This window comes from Myotis myotis, unplaced genomic scaffold (genome assembly GCF_014108235.1).
Source record: "Myotis myotis isolate mMyoMyo1 unplaced genomic scaffold, mMyoMyo1.p scaffold_m19_p_49, whole genome shotgun sequence".
Taxonomy (NCBI): domain Eukaryota; kingdom Metazoa; phylum Chordata; class Mammalia; order Chiroptera; family Vespertilionidae; genus Myotis; species Myotis myotis.
In genome coordinates, this window is record NW_023416356.1 from 279,801 (window position 1) to 298,350 (window position 18,550).

Here is an 18,550-nt window from a genome sequence, read left to right on the forward strand (position 1 = left end):
TGATTCTCTCTTATCATTGATGCTTCTCTTTCTCTCCCTCTCCCTTCCTCTCTGAAATCAATAAAAAATGTATTTTGAAATAACAAAAATGATAAAATAAAACGGCTGGGAGCCGTGCCCTGGTCTAGTGCCTGGAGCGTGGTGGGTGGTGGGAACGTGGAATTGGGATCCCCACGTGGTGATCAGCCCAGGACCCAGCCCTCTGACCCACGTCCCAGCAGAGTCAGCCGCTAGGCACAGACTGGCCCCCCGGGAGCCTTGGGGCCACGGCTCCTGCCACGCTGCCCTCAGGAGAGGCCCACCACTCACCTGATTCAACATTTTCACTAGCGACAGCGAGGATTCCACAGGGGCAGGAAGGGAGAGAACCACCTGGAAGACACAACAGGTAAAGTTTCCCTTTTCTTTCTTTTATAAAAAATATACTTTTATTGCTTTCAGAAAGGAAGGGAGAGGTAGGGAGGTAGAAACATCATTGATGAGAGAGAATCATGGACCGGCCGCCTCCTGTACGGCCCCCACTGGGATCCAGCCCGCAGCCCGGGCCTGTGCCCTGACCGGGAATCAAACTGTGACCTGGCTCATAGGTTGAGCTGGACCCCGGAGCTCGCCGGCCGGGCTGGCCTGTGAAAGGGCACCGGGAGTCTGACAGTTCTCTGCAGGGACAGGGGCTCCGAGAAAGCAAAGCAAAGACAACCAGGTTCTTCCCTTTTCCCGAGGATGGGACCCAGCCGATCACAGACCCGCTAAGTGCGATGGTCCCTGGGCTCCCAGCCCCTCTGCCTCCGGCCTGGACCCCCCAGGCCCCCCAAACAGCGCCAGTAGGAGGAGTGAGGGCTCTCAGGGCTGGAGAGGAGCAGCCACACTCACTGCTCCGCGTGCGTCCACAGGGGAGCTCGTCCGTGTCCGTCGGAGGCGCTCTCACTGCATCGGCCGAGTCGCGGGCTGTCCACCCCCCGAGGCTGGGTCCTAGCGCGCTCGGGGTACCGGGTGCCCGGCTGGCTGTTTTCCCTGCAGGGGCCGCGTGCTCCGGCGGGTGCTGCCCTCGGCTTCCTGGGTGCTGTGGGTGCCGTGGCGACTCAGGGACATTCCGAGAGTTCCTGTTCCGGCCTGGTCTCCGCACAGCTGCCCGCACAGCTGGGCTGCGGGCAGTGCACCTCAGAGCCACCACGGCCACGCACTGGGGCCAGGCACCCCCTCAGCCTCCCTCCTTAGGGGGCGGTTGGGTCACCCCACTTTCTTGTGGTGCCCAACTCCTCACAGCACGGGGTGGCCTGGCAGGTTCTCGAGAACGGCCCCTGCCTCCGGCCTCCTCTGTGAAGGGAGGGGCTGGCCCGGAGGTTCTCGGCCTCTTGGCCCCTTGGCCCCTCCCAGCGCTGTGTCCTGGGGGGTCTAGGTCTACCTCGGGTCCAGATGTGGTTTGATTAGAAGATTTACATAAACATGGGAGAGCTGTGCCTCACTGAAAGCCATGCCACTGGCTTTGCTGTGTGACCCGGGCACACCCTTACCCGGGGGCCAGAGCCTATGCCCCAAAGGGGTGTGTGTTGTGTGTGTGTGGTGTGTGTGTTGTGTGTGTTGTGTTGGGTGTGTGTGGTTGGGTGTGTGTTGCGTGTTGGTTGTGTTGGGTGTGTGTGTATGTGTGTTGCATGTTGGGTGTGTGTGTTGGGTGTGTGTGTTGGGTGTGTGTTGCGTGTTGGTTGTGTTGGGTGTGTGTGTATGTGTGTTGCATGTTGGGTGTGTGTGTTGGGTGTGTGGGTTCCATTCTGGCAGAACCTTAACGGAAGGAAGGCTGTCTGCAATGGGCCTCCCACTTTGAAAATGGACGTGACTTTCAAGGAGGAGAAAAGCAGCCGCGGCGCTGGGAGCCTCCGGCCGCTCACGAGACCGTGGCCCTAAAGCAGAGACACGGGCCAATCCCACCCGTCGCCGAGTTCCTGAAGCCGCGGGTCAGCCTCTCCCTTTGGTTCCCACTCACCACCGCGGCCACGATCGCGAAGGGCGGCGAGCGGGCCCAGCCCCTCCCAGAAAACCCACCTTCGCCACACGTGTTGCCAAGATCCAAAGAAAAACCTTTTATTTACAATAGAGAACTGTGTTCGAAACATGCATGTTCTTTTCTTATTAAAACGAATCGGCAAACGCAGATGAAGTTACATCCTTAAGGCAAGAGTCCCTGTGCAGCGGAACGTGCTTATGTCAGATCCAAGAGCCACTCGCCCTGGGAACTCAGGGTCAAAGGGCACGGCCAAGGTCAGGCTGTGTCCTTCGTGAGAGACGGGGACCACCTCCCTGATGCGGGAACTCCGAGGTCAACTTGCTCTGAACGATCCCGGAAAAACGCAAACCCACAGCAAGAAATTCCGCCGGTCCCTTCGCACTGCGGACGGCCCCTTCGCACTGCGGACGACCACGTCCCGGGCTGAGCGAGGGAAGGCCGTGCGGACGCAGCAGCGGGAGTGCCTGTCCCGGCCTGGGAGCACAGCAGGGTGCCGACGGGCATGTTGCACGCAACAGTCCAGTCCAAACGTTTGGTTCAAAGTTAGCTTTTCCCCATTTTGGCAATCAGTTCATCGCAAATCTTGGTGAGTTCTTCGATCTCTTTATTCTGCAAGTGAAGACGGAAAATAAAAAGGCTGTTGAAACCTCTTGGTTGTTTGAAGTCAAGCCAAGCAGAATGGTAATTAAATTAAAAAAAGTTTTTATTGGTTTCAGAGAGGAAGGGAGAAGGAGAGAGAAACATCAATGATGAGAGAGAATCATGGACCGGCTGCCTCCTGCACGCCCCACACTGGGGATGGAGCCCACAACCCGGGCCTGTGCCCTGACCGGGAATTCAACCGCGACCTCCTGGTTCACAGTCAACGCTCAATCCAAGCCACGCCAGGCGGTCATTGGATTTTAAGAGACCTTCCGACCTCTTGGTCCCCCTGAGAAATGAGTGAGAGCCCAGTTTTCTACATCCCCGCTCTAGCTGTGTGGCCTTGGGCAAAAGACACACCCTCTCTGAGCCTGGTTCCCTCTCTAAGAGGTGGATGACCACGTCTCCCTTTCCGAGAATTAAATGAGGCTGAAAACGGACAGTTCCTCAACCCAGTGACCCCGGGGTCTGGCCGGCCTGCCCGCTGGAGGCCACGCCCCCGGCCCGTTACCTTCTGCTCCAGCGTCCTCTCCAGGGCGTCCACCCGCAGCTGCTCCTTCCGCAGGCTGGCCTGGTAGGCGGCCTGCTCCTGCTGGGCCTTGCCCCGGACCTGGGCAATCTCAGCGTTGGCCCTGCGGGGTGGGGGCACTCAGGACGACCACCCTCCCCCGTTTCGGCCGCCCCCTCCCTTCTCCCAACCAGGCAGGGGGACCGTCTGGCTCCAGCTCCCACCTACAAAGGCCCAGCATGGGGCCCACGAGACACCCCGTCCCGACCCCGCTGTCCCGAAGCCGAGGGGCTTTGGTGGGCGCCCCGGACGCACCCTTTGCTTCTCACAGCCCACGCTGGGTGCCAGCTTATCACGAGCCATGCTGGACTGTGCTGAGCAACGCACCCCGACCTGGCCCGTGTCGGGCCCCCCGTTACCTGTCCAGCTTCTCCTCCGCGTGCACCTTCAGGGCCTGGTACCTCTGCTCCTCCTTCTTCACGCGGGACAGGTACTCCTGGGCGCACTTCTTCAGCACCTCTTCATTCTGCCGCGACAGAGCCGACGCTCAGCCGCTGAGCCACGCCGGCTGGGCGGCATGGCGTTTTAAGGGACAGGAGGCCCTTCAGGCCTGTGGGTCCCCCTGAGAAATGACTGGGAGCCAAAATAATCTATCTACATCCCAGCTCTAGCTGTGTGACCTCGGGCAAGTGACACACCCTCTCTGAGCCTGGTTCCATCTCGAGCCCACGGAGGAAATGCCGCTGGGAACCCCAGGAACTCTGACGAGGGCGTAACTCAGACGGCCAATCCGACTCCCCCGCCCCCACCCGCCCTCCCCGACCGCGCACGCACCTTGCGGAAGCCCTCCAGCACCTCCTTCATCTTCTCGTATCTCCGGAAGAGGTCGGCCAGGGACTTCTCCACGGAGTTCAGGTCGGCCAGGGCCTGCTCCTTCTCCAGCACCAGCTGCTGCACCGTTTGGTGGGAGACCGACTTCTCCCGCTGCTCGTCCTCTGGCGGGAGAGAGCACGAAGCCATGGGGCCCACGGGACCGAGCCTGGTGTCGGCGCCAAGGCCGCAGCCTCACCAGCGGGCAGCTCGGACTCAGCGAGACCCCGTTCTGAGCCCCCAGACTCTCCAGGAGCCAACCCCAGGGCCCTGCCTCCGGGCCTGGACGGGCGCAGTATCACACGGGGGAGGGGGGTGGGGGGGGGTGTTGGCCGCCGTTCTTTGCGCTGATGGGGAAATCTACGGAGGAGACGCCAGTGGTTCCAACGGCCCCACCGGTTAGAGAGACACCGTCCCCCTGGGCAGTGCGTTGGGCAAGAGTGACGGGTCCGCAGTCTGGGCTGGGGGGGGGGGGCTGGGGAGGGGGGGGGGCTGGGGGGGAGGGGGGCGGGGGAAGGGACGGGGGGGGGGCGGGCCCTCCTGAGTGTGGTCACGATACAGAGACAGCCCGGCCGGCGGGGCTCAGGGGCTGAGCCTCAACCTATGACCCAGGAGGTCAGGGTTCGATTCCCGCCAGGGCACAGGCCCGGTTGTGGGCTCCCTCCCCAGTGGGGGGCGTGCAGGAGGTGGCCGATCCATGATTCTCTCTCATCATCCATGTTTCTCTCTCTCCTCGTCCCCCCTTCCTCTCTGACATCAATACAGACATATTTTAAGAGATAAAGAGACGAAGTTCGCTTCTCTGAAAGCCTCTCAGGGAGCTACTCCCGTCAGAACGAGTCTCCGTTATGCACCTAAGACCATGGGGAGGGGGGGGAGAATTGGCATGTCTGTCTGTGGCACGTCCCCAGGGGGGGAGCACACCCGAGGGACCCCAGGCCCGGAAGGTGCCCGATGTCCCCTCTGGCCCGGCCTCGGGGCGCCCACCCCGCGGGGCAGTGAAGAGCCGCAGAGTCGGGCCCCCCCGGGTGCCACTAATTCCCGCTGTGACCCCGGCCGGGCCCCAGCCTCAGTCTCAGCCTCCTTCCCGGAGAAGGGATCGCTTCCCTCCCGGCCCCGGGGACGAGTAAACCAGACACGCACGAGGCCTCCGACCCCGAGAACCCGCTCAGGGCCCGACGGCATCACCGCCCCGGCGCCAGCGCCATGTCGGGGGCCGGGACCCAGGAAGGGGAGCGAACATGTAGCCAGAGCAGAGCCGCCAGCGACCTGCTCCCGACGCGGAGACGCAGGGAAAGGCGTTTCCCGAGTCGCCAGCAGCCGCGTGCTTCTCACTCTTTGAGTTCAGTGGCCTCAAAGCCGGGGTCCCCGCGCCCCGTCCAGCACCCGTGCCGGCTGCTGTGAGGCGTGTGGACACTGCACGGGCCTTGGGTGGGGAGCTTATCACAGCGGGGCCCAGATTTCCAGGTTCCCTCCCCCCACCCGCCCCTCATAAAAGCAGAACCTCCGGCTCAGGGAGGCCCAGGCAGCAGGAACGCCCCCCGTCTTGTCCTACAAGTGCAGCGCCCACTCCTCAGATCAGAAAACCAGCCCCCAACCCGGGACTCTGCCCCCAACCCCGTCCCCGGACACCCTCTGGCTTTTTCCAGGCAAAACGCGATGAAACCGGGGGGAGGGGGGGGGGGGGACACGCAGCCAACACGCAGAAGCAAAAGGAACGAACGCGGGAAAGCGGACACGGGGTGCAGGGGCGTCACGTCGGGGAAGCGCGTACTCACCGGGCTTGCCTGTGCGGTTTGCAAGCAAAGGGCAGAAGCAACAGAAAACGGAAGCAAAACATGGTCAGGGCAGTTAGAAAAGCAACCCCGAGTGCACCCCCAAGGCAGGCGAGGAGGCTCCTCCCGCCCTGAACCCCAGCCCCCACCCCGAGCCCGGGCACCCCTGTGGGAGCACACGGCGGGGACAGCAGGATGGAGGGACCGATGGGGGGGGGTGCAGCCCCCGGGACCGTTAAACTGGGGCCAGCCCGGAAAGGGCCAGCGGGGGGAGGGTGGGGGTGGTGTATGGGAGCTGGTTTAACTCAGGACGCGACTCTGCTCTCTGGACCCGCTGCCCCTCCAGGAGCAGTGCTGGTCAGGTGAGCGCAAGCGAGGAGACAACATGGAACCAGATGCCACCGTGGGTGTGGGCTCCCCCCGCGGGGAGACGCGTGGCCGGCCGGAGCCTCAGCCCTCCGTCCTCGTCTCCTGCCAGCACACGAGGGTCGGGGGGTCCAGGGCCCTGGTCAGTGGCCTGGGGCAGAGGGACATGGGACAGCACAGACGGCCGCCTCCCTGAGACGGGACACCAGCTCTGGAAGGTGAGGGACGAAGGGGGCTGCCCGTGGGGGAGCGAGGACAGGCGTGAGGAAGGGACACGGCGAGACCCACCCCCGACGATGCTGCCCAGGAGGACACGGGGCTCTCGTGGTGGGTGCCGCCTGTGCAGCGAAGGGTGAACGGTTCGATTCCCGGTCAGGGCACAGCTGGGCGTGCAGGAGGCGGCCGGCCCATGATTCTCTCTCATCAGTGATGTTTCTCTCTCCCTCTCTTCTCTCTCTTTAAATCAATTTTAAAAATCTAAAAAAAAACAACAAGCAGCTAAGCAATAAAAGATGGCTGAGCGGCCTCCCCCCAGCTCAACACTGGCCTCCACGTCACCCCAAGAGCAGAAGAAGGCGTGACCCGTGGGGCCTAGAGCCGCCTTCCCATCCCGATTGGGGCTGGAGGCTGTGCCCAGCGGCCGGGCACCGGGAGGCGTGAACCCTCACCCGGCCCGTTCACCAGCAGTTTCAGTGCAGAGGCCTGTGCTTTATCCCATCCACACGGATTCGTAAATGCTCCCTCCAGTCGCATAAACAGGCTTCATCTGATAGAAAGCGGGCACCGCGGGCAGAGCCTAGAAATACCCACAAGGCCCCTCCCCCAGTCCCCCCCCCCGGCCCCCCCCCAGCTGCGGGAGAAACGGCCTTTCCTACAATAAACCCAAACTACAGCTCCTTCAACCGGAATGCGCACCGTCAGCCTGGCCATCGCCCCAGCTCCTCTGACGGTGACCCCGGGGAGGCGTGGGCTGCGGCGTGAATGACACCCAGACGCTGAGGGAGAGGTCAGAGTCCGCGTGGACAGGGACGGTGGTGCGCGGGGAGCGGGTCACTCCACGTCCGCAGGAGGAAATGACTTTTACGTTTTGTTACTCCTCACCCAAGGATGTTTTTCAATTGATTTTGTAAGAGAGTGAAGGGAGGAGGAGAGACAGAGAAACATCGATGTGAGAGAGACACATTTATTGGTTGCCTCCCACACGTGCCCCGACCGGGCTGGGGATCGAGCCTGCAACTGAGGTCTGTGCCCTTGACCGGGAATCAAACCCGAGACCCTTCGGTGGGGGGGGCGGACGCTCAACCACTGAACCACCGGCCAGGGTGGGAAAGATTGTTTTAAAAACTGGTAACATGGACCTAAGCCAATAAATAAACAAACACAAAACAACCCCCTCGAGAAGTGACCACTCGTGTAGACACTGGGCTTGGAGCTTCTGCAGACCTCCCCTCGTTAATGAGGACACAGACCAGCCGGTGCAGCTCACACCGGGGCCTGGCTCCTCGCAGGCCGACGCGGCCCACGGCGCTGGCTGCCGGGAGGCTGTGCTGGGACGCCCTGGAGGCGCGGCCGTGCCGGGCGAGAGAGAAAGTGTTGGTCAGATACCAGGCGCCCACATCAGGAGGGAAGCCATGGGCAGGCGGCCACAGCTCCCCCAGCCTGGCCAGGCCCCGGGTGAGGCCAAGGGGCAGGTGAGGCTAAGCGACCTCGGGATTTAGACTGGATTCCTCGTCTCTCCCAGGAGCAAAAGCCCAAACATCCCAGGAACCAACCCGAATCCCTTCCCCAGGAGGTGGGCCGTCGGGCCGGTCCCGCAATGGCCATCGAGGTGACGCCACGGCCCCCACGGGCCTGCGTAAGGGTGAGGGGCCTCCGGCAGGTGTGTCCAGGAGGCCCCAGGCCCTCGGCCGGGGCAGAGCCAGGGATGCCCGACTGAGGAGACCAGTGGAGCCCCCGGGCAGGACACCCACCTATCATCTGCGCGATGGTCTTCTCGTACTCGGCCACGATCTTCCTGCGAGAGAAGTGGACACGCGTCGGCACCGTGACAACAGCACAGAACGGGTTTTATTTCACACGGGGCCGCGTGCTGGACGTCGGCAGCCGGACCGAGGGCCGGAGGACAGGTCTGGGCTCACCCTTCTCGGGCCACCTCCAACCGCTGCCCTCGCCTTACACGCCCACGGGCTCTCTTCCTCGTGCCCGAGGCTGCTCACACCACGCCCTGTGCAAACCCTTCCAGGTCTCCCCACCACCCCCTGAGAAGAACCTAAAGGCCACACCTTTAGCCTGACCCCCAGGGCCTCACCCGCCTGCCGGCCCCTCCCCCATCTGACCGCCTTCCACGCCAGTGGCCCGGTGAGAACAGAAGACCTCCTCGGGCTTCCTCACCCCCGCGCCTCGCTGTGCTGCGCGTCTCCCTTCCTACTCCCACCTCCCAGCCTCTCTGTTCCCCGAGGCCCAGGGCGAACGCCGCCTCCTCCAGCAGCCCTCCCTGGTTTCTCCTCGTTTCCTCTGAATCTGTCAAGGACACGCTAAGTCACACGGTGCAAGGGGCCGCCCACTCCGCAGATCACTGGCACGTTTGCCGTGAGAAATGGAAAGTGCTTGGAAGGATTCCCCGGACACGGTGCCGGCGGCTGCCTGCGGGGCGTGGAGCTGGAGGCCGCGAGGGGGGAGGAGAGCTCTCATTGTGCGCGTGGGATCCCACCGGTCACCTCCTGCCCGTGCTACTCCAATCCGAGTGAGACGGGGCACACACGGTGGACTGTGAACCTGGGACAGGGAGGACCCTGTCCGGGGCCGCCACTGACCTCATCTCCAGGACCTCGCGCCGGCTCTCCTCGTACTTCTCCTTCCACTCGGAGACCTCTCTCTCCTTGGCGAGGACCTAGCACCGGAGAGAAGAGGGAACGCTGGGCCCCTGCGAGGGCGTTCAGACCCGCGCAGCTCCCAGGCGGGACGGGACCCAGCGAATCACCGTGGAACGAAAATGTCCTACGCCAAGTAACTGTTTCCCGAGAGTCCCCGGAGCACGAGGCAGGAGGAGGCCAGACCCCGGCCTTCACCACGCCCACTGGGAGCAACCGGAAGGCGGTGCTTTTCGTTATAAATCAAACGACCATAAAGGCTCGTTAAACAACCGCGAGGAACCGGCCGGCGTGGCTCAGGGGTTGAGCGTCGACCTGGGAACCGGGAGGTCGGGGTTCGATTCCTGGTCAGGGCACAGCCCGGGTAGTGGGCTTGATTCCCGGGGGGGGCGTGCAGGAGGCAGCCGGTCCATGATTCTCTCTCATCATGGTGTGTCTCTCTCTCTCCCTTCCTCTCTGACATCAATAAAAATCTATTTGAAAAACAAGAGAAACAATCGCATCAAGAAGATCAAAACCCACAGTCGGCGCCCCCTGTGCCTGCGGCGGTCAGAGGGGAAAGTCGGGTCCAGAGGCGGGCGTGGGCACGTGTTTACTGACACGGGGCTGACGCAGGGCCCCAGCCTGGCCTTGCCCGCCGCCCGCCACGTACCTCTGCCCGGGCGACCTGCAGCGCGGCGTCCAGGTCCGGCGGCTGGAACAGGAGGCCGGGGGCCTTCTCCGCCTCCGCCGCCCCGATGCGGGAGTACAGGGCTGACTTGGAGATGGAGACATCGGCTGGGTGAGCGGCTTCTCTCTGCGGATGGTTTTTAATTAAAAAAAAAGAAGCTCACGTCAATCCTGGGACAGGGTTGCATTCATCTGTCATGAAGGGCCCGTTGTATGGTTTTGAAACAGAGGACGTCCCACGGATGAGAAGGCGCTAAGGCTAATGGCAGGGGGCGCAGGCACAACCGATGGAGTTATCCTTGGGCACGGGCGTGGGCAAAGGGGCTGGCGGAGGCCTCCCGGCTCCCGGCTCCCGGCTCCCGGCCCAGAGCCGAGCGGGTCTGGTGGCTGCTGTCTTAGCCATTTATCAGACGCCAGGTCCTAGGCGCAGTGAGGGAGACCCGAGGGCCTCCGCCAGCGGCTCCGCTCCCCTAAAACCTGGTGGAACGACGCTGCACCCCAGCCCACGCCTGCCGAGTCTCCAATGAAGGCAGATCTGAGTGTTTTTTATCGTCGCCCGAGGGTATTTTTCCATTGATTTTTAGGAGTGGAAGAGAGAGGGAGAGACAGACACATCGATGTGAGAGACACACATCGCTTGGTTGCGTCCTGCCCGTGCCCAACCAGGGCCTGGGCCGGGGAGGAGCCTGTAACCGAGAAACATGCCCTTGACCGGAATCGAACCCGGGACCCTTGGGTCCGCAGGCCGACGCGCTATCCACTGAGCACACCGGCCAGGGCCGATCTGGTCATTTCTGTCCACGTTTCGTTTGGGAGAGCGTTTGTTTAGCTCCATGTGGAAGCGTGTGACTCTGAAGACCCCGGTGGCTGTCCACCTGGGTCGCCCTCCACGGGCGCGTTTCTGGGCGTGGAGAGGGCAGTCAGTGGGAGCGACGCTGCCTTGAGTCCGTGTGCCAGTGGACAAAGTGGTGAATAGCAACACCCACACTGGCTGAGGAGACCCTCGAGGGGGGCCGTGACTCCCCGCCCACCCCTGGCCCCGGGCCGACTGCAGACGAGTCACCAGCCTGCGGCCACGGGGGGCTGTGGCCCCTCTCCCTCCCTTTTCACACAACAATCAGCCACTCCCCACACGTGAAATGCGGTGTTAGGGGCACGTCCCACCAGCGCAGCCAGGGGTCAGTCCAGCGTCACTGCACACGGCACACCCAGCCCCCCCCCCACTCTCTGTCCCATCCATGAACCCCACTCCCCGGGGCCCGACAGGCATCGGCCGTGCACGGCGTCGGCCTGGGGATTTAGGGGAAGAAACTGAGCGGAGAACAGGCCACCTCGGTGCCGGTGCCGGTGCCGGTGCCAGTGCCGGTGCCGAGGAGGACAGATTCTGGAAGAGCACAGAGAATGTAATGTAAATAAGTAACTGGCAGCAGAGAAGATGGCAGAACCAGCAGCCACCGGAGGGGGCGCCCCTGCAGGGCCGGAGCAGTTTCCCCGGTCCAGGCACGGGCCTGGCTCACGGGCGGAGTTTATGGAGAGGAGCGGAGATCGGGGCAGGCCCCCGAGTGGTGCACATGCAGGCGGGGGCCCAACGGTGAGGGGTCCCCGCAGCGAGCCCGCTGCTTCCGTTCCTCTGCCCCTGCCTGGCCTTGAGCGTCTGGGATGCAAATGACAACTGCGGCTCAGAGAGGGGAGCGCAGCCCCCGGCCCCCAGCCCCAGGCACATGGGCCGCCCGAGCTTCCCCAGCGAGGCCCCAGCGAGGCCGCTGCCCGGCTTGGTCCAGAGCACAAGTTAAAGCCCCGGGGCAGGCCGGCCGGAGCAGGGCCAGCGGACGGGCAGACATCCCCTCGCCGTGGGCGACCTCTGAGTCTGAAGGTAGCAGGGTCCTAAGAGAAACTTCTCAGAAACCAAATGGAAAATGATGCCAACACCCAGTGACTGCGTTTACGGGTGAAGTTCATGGACAGGGCTGCTGGCAAGGACTAAACTGTTCCTGTCACTTAAAAGATTTTTTCTTCTTCTTCTTGATGTCAGAGAGGAAGGGAGAGGGAGCGAGAGACAGAAACATCAACGATGAGAGAGAGTCACGGGTGGGCTGCCTCCTGCACAACCCACGCTGGGGATGGGGCCTGCAACCTGGGCATGTGCCCTGGCTGGACTCAAACCCTGATCTCCTGGTTCATAGGTTGGTGTTCAACCCCTGAGTCACGCCGGCCAGGCCGTTCCTATCACTTTTGAAGTAAAAGAAGGTGTTCTATGAAAAAAACAACAAAACACACACACAAAAAAAACTAGAATAAGAAAATTGCAAAACAGAAAAACCATTTGATACCATCTTACTCATCCCGGTCCCTCCAAAGTGGAAAAAACTTGGGGACCTGAGAGATTTGGTAAAGGTTCCCCAGACTGGGATTCGGTCCGGCCCCAAGTCCACCCGCGCTCCGCGGTGCAGAAGAAATGAACTAGAACGAACCCTGTCCCACTGGGCGGAAACCAGGCATGGCCACCGGTGACTGTGGCAGGGATCAATGGTCGGGAAGCTGCCTCAAGTCCTTTGTGAAACATCCTATATAATAAAAGACTAACATGCAAATCAACTGGCGGCAGAACCGGTTGCTATGATGTGCACTGACCACCAGGGGGCAGATGTTCAAGGCAAGAGGAGCGCCACTCAGCCAGAAGCCAGGCTCACAGCCGCGAGCGCAGCGGTGGTGGCGGTGGCAGGAGTCTCTCCCGCTTCTGCGGCAGTGCTAAGGATGTCCGACTGACAGCTTAGGCCCATCAGTCGGACATCCCCCGAGGGCTCCCAGGCTGGGCTGAGGGACCCCCACAAGTGCACACATTCCATGCACCAGGCTCTAGTGACAGAATAAAGGCTGCTCCCTCCAGCGACACAGCAGCTCGTCCTCGGGCCGCCTGGGGTGTCCATAAGGGAGAGGAGCCCAGACCCCATGTGAATTACGACCGGAGCGCCTGCCTGGTAATGAGATTCTCCCCCCGGCCCCCCCCACTGTGGCCCAAAGAGGCAGGCCGGCCGGCCCTCCAGCTACCGGTCAACGCAAGTTAAAGACGTCCGTGGGGCGGCATTTTCTAAATCACAATCGGAACACGTGGCCGGAAAACAGACGTGACCGACGGGAAGTCAGCTGCTGGCCGATGTCTGTCCTCCGCCATCTCCCACGCGACCTCAGAGGAAGGAGGCGGGGGCACCAGGCGCCCCGAACGCTCGCTGCCTGATCCAAACTGCTGAGTAGGACATCCCCAACTCGCCTCACACTTCAGGACAGGAACAGGCCGCACTGGCAGTGGCCCAGCCTCCAGCCGCTGCCCAAGGAGATCAAGAAACAAATCTCCTGGGGAAGCCAACCCTCGCCGCGTCGATTCCTGAGGATTCCGTTTTCATGGAAATCAGACCCAAGTGCATGGCTGGCCGCAAGGACAAGGGCACGCTACGTCCATATCCTGTCCCTGCCCTGGGTCCCTACCCGCCCATCTGGACACCCAGTGCGCCCACCTTCCTTCACTGAGGGGTCTCTGCCCCCCTCGCCCCCGGCTCCAGGGAAACCACGTGTGGGGTTGAGGGCAGGGGCAGCCGCCAAGCCCCTGATCCTGCACTAAGGACGAGAGACAGACACCACTGGCCCCTCTGCCCGGGGACCGGCTACTGGGGATGGACGGGCAGGGCTCCCCCGGGCCCCCCTCGGGCTGTTCGTGCCTGGACCACCTGCTGAGGAGCTGCTGCGAGCAAGCGTCTGACCAGGCAGCAGAAGCAAAGGGGAGGGCCAGCGAACAGCAGCAGCGTTCACGTCCTGCACACCTACTGTGAGCCGGGCACAGCCGGCTCTCCACACGTCACCTGCAATCCTCGCAGCAACTGGCGAACTCACTGCGTTAACCTCGCCTCACAGAGGCAGAAACTGAGGCTCAGGGGGCCCTTCTCACCACGTCGGTCAGAGCGACCGGGCACGCTGGGTCCGGCCCTGGTCCCACACACCAGGACCCCAGGCTGCCCAGCTCGGGGTGGGCCAGGCCTCACAGGGTCACACGCCGTCTCACGCGTCATCAGCAACTCGGAAGCCAGGCAGACACCTCTGCATGCCCCGCCCGTATCACTCAGACTCCGGCGCAGGCTCCCTCCCACAGAGGCGGGTCTCAGACACGCGCTAGGCATGTAGCTTCCTAGAAGAGCCTACTTCGCCGAACACCAGCCATGCCGCCCGGCGGAGGGTTAGCACGGAAGCGCTCGGACCACACACCATTCTCCAGGCAGGCGGGCGCGGCCGCACCGGTACCTTGGCGTCCTGGCGGCTGCGGGCAGCCAGCGCGATCTGCCGGGCCAGCTTCAGCGCCTCGATCCGCATGATGGCAAACTCTAGCTCCTCCTGCCAGGGGGGGTGGGGTGAGCCAGGGGAAAGGTGCCCGACTGGGGGGATGGGGGGAGCACGGGGAGCATGACGGGTGCTGGGGGAGCACACACCGGCTTCCTTTCACGTCAGCTCCGCAGAATCATGAAACTGTTTAATTTCCTTTTTTTAAAGATTATTATTACTTAAATATATATATATATATGTTTTTCATTGACTTCAGAGAGAAAGGAGAGGGAGAGAGAGAGAAACATCGACCATCGTGGAGAACCACGGGTCGGCTGCCTCCTGCACGCCCCGGACGGGGGATGGAGCCACAACCCGGGCCTGTGCCCCGACCGGAATGGAACCTGACCTCCTGGCTCACAGGTCGATGCTCAGTCACTGAGCCATGCCGGCCGGGCTCCTATTTTTTTTAATCTCCCTAAGTATCATGCACACAACCATGAACGATTTTTTAAACAAAAATCAACATTTTCGCGGTCCTGTTTCCTCTGGTTTCTTTCCTTTCGGTTCGTCTCATGCGAGGTTGGCTAACAGCGCCCTCGAGTGGATGGCATCCGCCAGCGCGGCTCACAGCCTCTCTCCTTTGGGTCTAAAGGACTGGAATGAAGTTGTCAGATTTAAAGCACAGAGGCGGCCATTGCCTCGGCCGCAGTGCGAGACCCAGCCCAGATGTTCTCTCTCCGGGACCGGAGCCTCGCGCCTGTGCGCTGCGGGGCTGCACGGAGACCTCACACCCTCGGTTCCGGGACTCGATCACCAGCTGCCCCGGGGCTTTCGAAGCTTCTGAAAAGAACGGCCCGGCTTCCAAGCGGAAACGCACACGGCCGGTTCCCTGCGCCATCGCGCATCGCGCACCAGCCACACTCAGCCCCATGGGGGGTGGGAGGGCGCCTCCCGGGCCCCTTCTCAGCAGCCACGCGTTCGATCCCTCCTCCGGGCGTCTGGCCGCCGAGGCTCACGCTCCACAGAGGTTTCGACACCGTCCCCGAAGGCCCCTAGAGGGCTACCCACCTGCAGCTTCTGCGCAAACACCGGGGGGTTCTTTTCCGCTAAGTCGGGTTCCAGGTAGTCGAGCGCGCCACAGAGCGAGGCCGGGTCGGCCAGCCTGCTGAGCAGGGCGTCCGCGGAGGCAAAGGCACCCTCCGGAGCTGCCTGGAGGCCGCGGAGCCGGACGACGGGAGAGAGAGACAGAGAGAGACAGGAGAGAGAGTGACGCCGCTGCCCAGCGAGGACCTCGCACCCACGGGGGACACTTCTGCCTTAAGGTTGCAGAGAGCGTCAGCCAGCGGCCGACACTGCCCTTTCCTCCGGGCTGAGCCCAAGACGGACAATGGGCATCTCCAGAGCGGCCGGCCCAGCCCCACCCCGAAAGCGGCCGTAGCCCTCGCCCCCCCCCCCTCACCCGCCTTCACTCCCTAACTGGCCCGTGGGGGGGGGGGGGAGTAACTGTTTCTTATTTGAAAAGCTCGGTGGGCGGGAGACAAGCCAGGTGATGGGTTTTCCAAGCGTCAGTCACGGAGAAAGCCCCTCCGTGTGAACATCAGGGGAAGGGAGGTTTGGGGAAAGACCATTTTCTAAGCGACGGAAAGATGACTTCACTCGGGAAACGCATCTCCCGGTCGATCAGAAAGGCCTCAGCCTCAGTCACACCCAGCTCTCTGCTCAGTCGTATTTTCCAGCTGACAGACACGCAGAAGGTGCTCAGCAGACACTCAGTGTGCGATACACGGCTTACTACACGGAACTGAACACCAGCTGACCGATGGCCGCAAGCCCCAGGGATGGCTAGGAGGGCGGTGGCAGCAGTGAAATAAAACTCCCCCCGGGCGCTCCATTTAAATGTGCGAGGGGTGGGGGCGGGGAGAGGCTCAGCTCGGCCCCTCTGCCCTGAGGGAAGAGGTCACTCCTGGTCTATGGACAGGAGGGTCCCTCCCAGGAGGGTCCCCCCCCCGCCCGCCCTGCCCGCCCGCCCTCTGAGGAGCAGCTACAGACTGAGACTCAGGACAACCCCAACGCAGCTGCCCAGCCCTAAGGGGCTCAAGGTGGGAGGTCGATAGCCCGAAGGCAGTAAAGCAGGTGGGTGAACAGAGAGCCTTGCGTTACGGGGCGGCCTCCTAGGCTGGCTTCTGGGGTGCAGGTGAGGATTGCTCAGAAGCCTGGCCCCCTGGGCAAAGGGGTCCAGCTGGCCCGACCTCAACCCCAGGGATCTCGGCCCCTCGACCCCACTTACGATTTCGATCGCCTCGGCGGCGCCCACGGCCCTGGCCTCCAGCTCCTGGGCGGGCTTCTCCGGCACTGGCACCGGCACGTGCGGCTCCTGGGCGGGGGCCAGCCCTCGGGGCACCAGATGGGGGACCTTGGCCCCCGTGTTCACCAGGGCTTCGGCCTCCTCGAAGCTCGACCTGAGGAAGCAAAGGGCACCTTCTGTCTTCTTGTTGCAAACCCCACAGACATCGGCCGGGCTGCCCGCTCAGCCAGCCTCCCAAGGGACCCTGGACCGCCAGGCTGCGCCCCAGAGGGGAAGGGGGCGGGTCTTGGCCACCAGGGGCCTGTGGGCAGGACAGTTTGAGGGGGGCTCAGCCCACGCCGGGGCCTGCTGACGAGGGAGGTCGGAGCACAGATGTCCTGGCTCAGAGGCAGGAGCTGTGGCCGGAGCTGGAGGCTGGGCTGTGTGCCCAGGGCTGGCGGTGGGTCCCCGGTCTCCTGCTCTGAGGGGGAGGCAGGGCCTCCGAGAGGGGAGGGGGGGCCGCCTGCAGGTGAGGCAACTGACGCGGCCGTCACGGCACCGTCGCTGCCAGAGTCACACCGCCACCATCCCTAGTGCCGCTCGGGGCAGATTCTGGGTTTCAGAAGGCAAAGCAGGAGCTTCCGTCCCCGGCTGCCTGGCCCAGTGGGTTGGGCTCCATCCCATGCACTCAGGTCGCTGGTTTGATTTCCGTCAGGGCCCAGGCCCAGGTTGTGGGCTCCATCCCTGGCAGGGGACGTGCAGGAGGCAGCCGATCGATGTCTCACCTTCACATCGACGTTTCCCTTTCCCTCAGGGAGGCCCCATCTCAGAGCGAGGCCCCCTCCACAGCCCAGCACACGGCCCAGCCCCCCGATGGAGCTGACATTCACATCCACAGGCATCACACACGTGCAGCAGGAGAGCCTGCAACACGGGGAGCCCCGCGGTATGACCCTCAGATCCCTACGGCTCAGAGTCACCGTTACTCCGTGTGACACGGGGGCAGTGACCTGCACGAGGTCCCGCAGCCAGCGAGGGGCGGGGGGGGGGGGGGGGGCACGGACTCCAAGGGCTGCGGCCGCTGCCCCCACGGGACCATGACAGCGGCCGTGGGAGCACTGGGGGCGCTCGGAGGGGCCCACACCCCTATTAGGGGGCGCCGCCTCCACCCCCGGGCAGCAGCAGCAAGCCCGCCGTGCTCCGTCCCTGTGGACACGGCGCCGGGAGCACCCGCTGCCCGGCTGTTCGCACGGGAGGCGCATCGGGAGGCAGAGCCGGCGCTGGGGCTCGGGGCTCTGTCCGTCACCCGCCCACGCGGACGGCGGAGACGGCGTACCCGGAACACGGCGTGGGGGACTCCGACAGCCGGGCGGGCGGGGACTTGACCGGGCTCTCCTGTGACGTGTCGAACATCAGGTACAGCGCCGGCTTCTTCGGGGCGTCGTCGTCCTGTGGGGAGCAACGCCGCGCGTCAGCTCGGCCGCCGCTGGCCTGGCCCCGCCACAGAGGAGACGGCAAGGCCCGTCGCACAGGAGACCTGGCTCAGCGGGAGGAGCCTGCCCTCCCCTCCTCCCCGGAGAGAGGAGCCAACGTGCTGGCTCCGAGGGGCGTCGGGGGGGGGGGGGGGGGTGGCAACTGCGTGCGGTGGGGGCATTTTTAAAAATATACTTTTGTTATTTTAAATATGTATATTTTTATTGATTTCAGAGAGGAAGGGAGAGGGAGAGAGAAACATCAATGATGAGAGAGAATCATTGATCGGCTGCCTCCTGCAGGCCCCCCACTGGGGATGGAGCCCGCAACCCAGGCACCCAGGAAGCTGCGGGCACCGGGGAGCTGCGGGCACCCGGGAAGCTGCGGGCACCAGGGAGCTGCGGGCACCCGGGAGCTGCGGGCACCGGGGAGCTGCGGGCACCCGGGAGCTGTGGGCACCGGGGAGCTGCGGGCACCCGGGAAGCTGCGGGCACCGGGGAGCTGCGGGCACCCAGGAGCTGCGGGCACCGGGGAGCTGCGGGCATCGGGGAGCTGCGGGCACCCGGGGAGCTGCGGGCACCCGGGAGCTGCGGGCACCGGGGAGCTGCGGGCACCGGGGAGCTGCGAGCACCCGGGAGCTGCGGGCACCCGGGGAGCTGCGGGCACCCGGGGAGCTGCGGGCACCGGGGAGCTGCGAGCACCCGGGGAGCTGCGGGCACCGGGGAGCTGCGGGCACCCAGCACCCTGGCTCCGAGGTCGGGGTCCCAGGGCGCTGGGACCGGA

At 63.6% G+C, this 18,550-nt stretch overlaps 2 protein-coding genes across 16 annotated transcripts in view; both read right to left on the reverse strand.

Moving 5' to 3' along the window:
* The window catches only part of BTBD16 (BTB domain containing 16), a 28,209-nt gene extending 26,097 nt beyond the window's left edge, over positions 1-2,112 (reverse strand). Inside the window, exon 1 of the mRNA XM_036307633.1 lies at positions 2,095-2,112. Coding sequence (XP_036163526.1) covers positions 2,095-2,112 — 18 coding nt within the window. The remainder of the gene's footprint in view (positions 1-2,094) is intronic.
* The window catches only part of TACC2 (transforming acidic coiled-coil containing protein 2), a 102,870-nt gene continuing 86,375 nt past the window's right edge, over positions 2,056-18,550 (reverse strand). For 6 of the 15 annotated variants that reach the window (XM_036307677.1, XM_036307678.1, XM_036307674.1 and 3 more), the window contains 12 exons: positions 17,631-17,743; positions 16,298-16,469; positions 15,079-15,219; positions 13,990-14,079; positions 9,683-9,826; positions 8,974-9,050; positions 8,131-8,174; positions 5,798-5,806; positions 3,984-4,144; positions 3,569-3,675; positions 3,153-3,273; positions 2,056-2,608 (listed from right to left, as the gene is read on the reverse strand). In XM_036307677.1, the coding sequence (XP_036163570.1) occupies positions 2,543-2,608; positions 3,153-3,273; positions 3,569-3,675; positions 3,984-4,144; positions 5,798-5,806; positions 8,131-8,174; positions 8,974-9,050; positions 9,683-9,826; positions 13,990-14,079; positions 15,079-15,219; positions 16,298-16,469; positions 17,631-17,743 (1,245 nt within the window). In that variant the 3' untranslated portion in view covers positions 2,056-2,542. Of the gene's footprint in view, positions 2,609-3,152; positions 3,274-3,568; positions 3,676-3,983; positions 4,145-5,797; positions 5,807-8,130; positions 8,175-8,973; positions 9,051-9,682; positions 9,827-13,989; positions 14,080-15,078; positions 15,220-16,297; positions 16,470-17,630; positions 17,744-18,550 lie in introns of those variants that run through there. The other 9 variants (XM_036307670.1, XM_036307667.1, XM_036307675.1 and 6 more) reach the window with 9 other exon arrangements.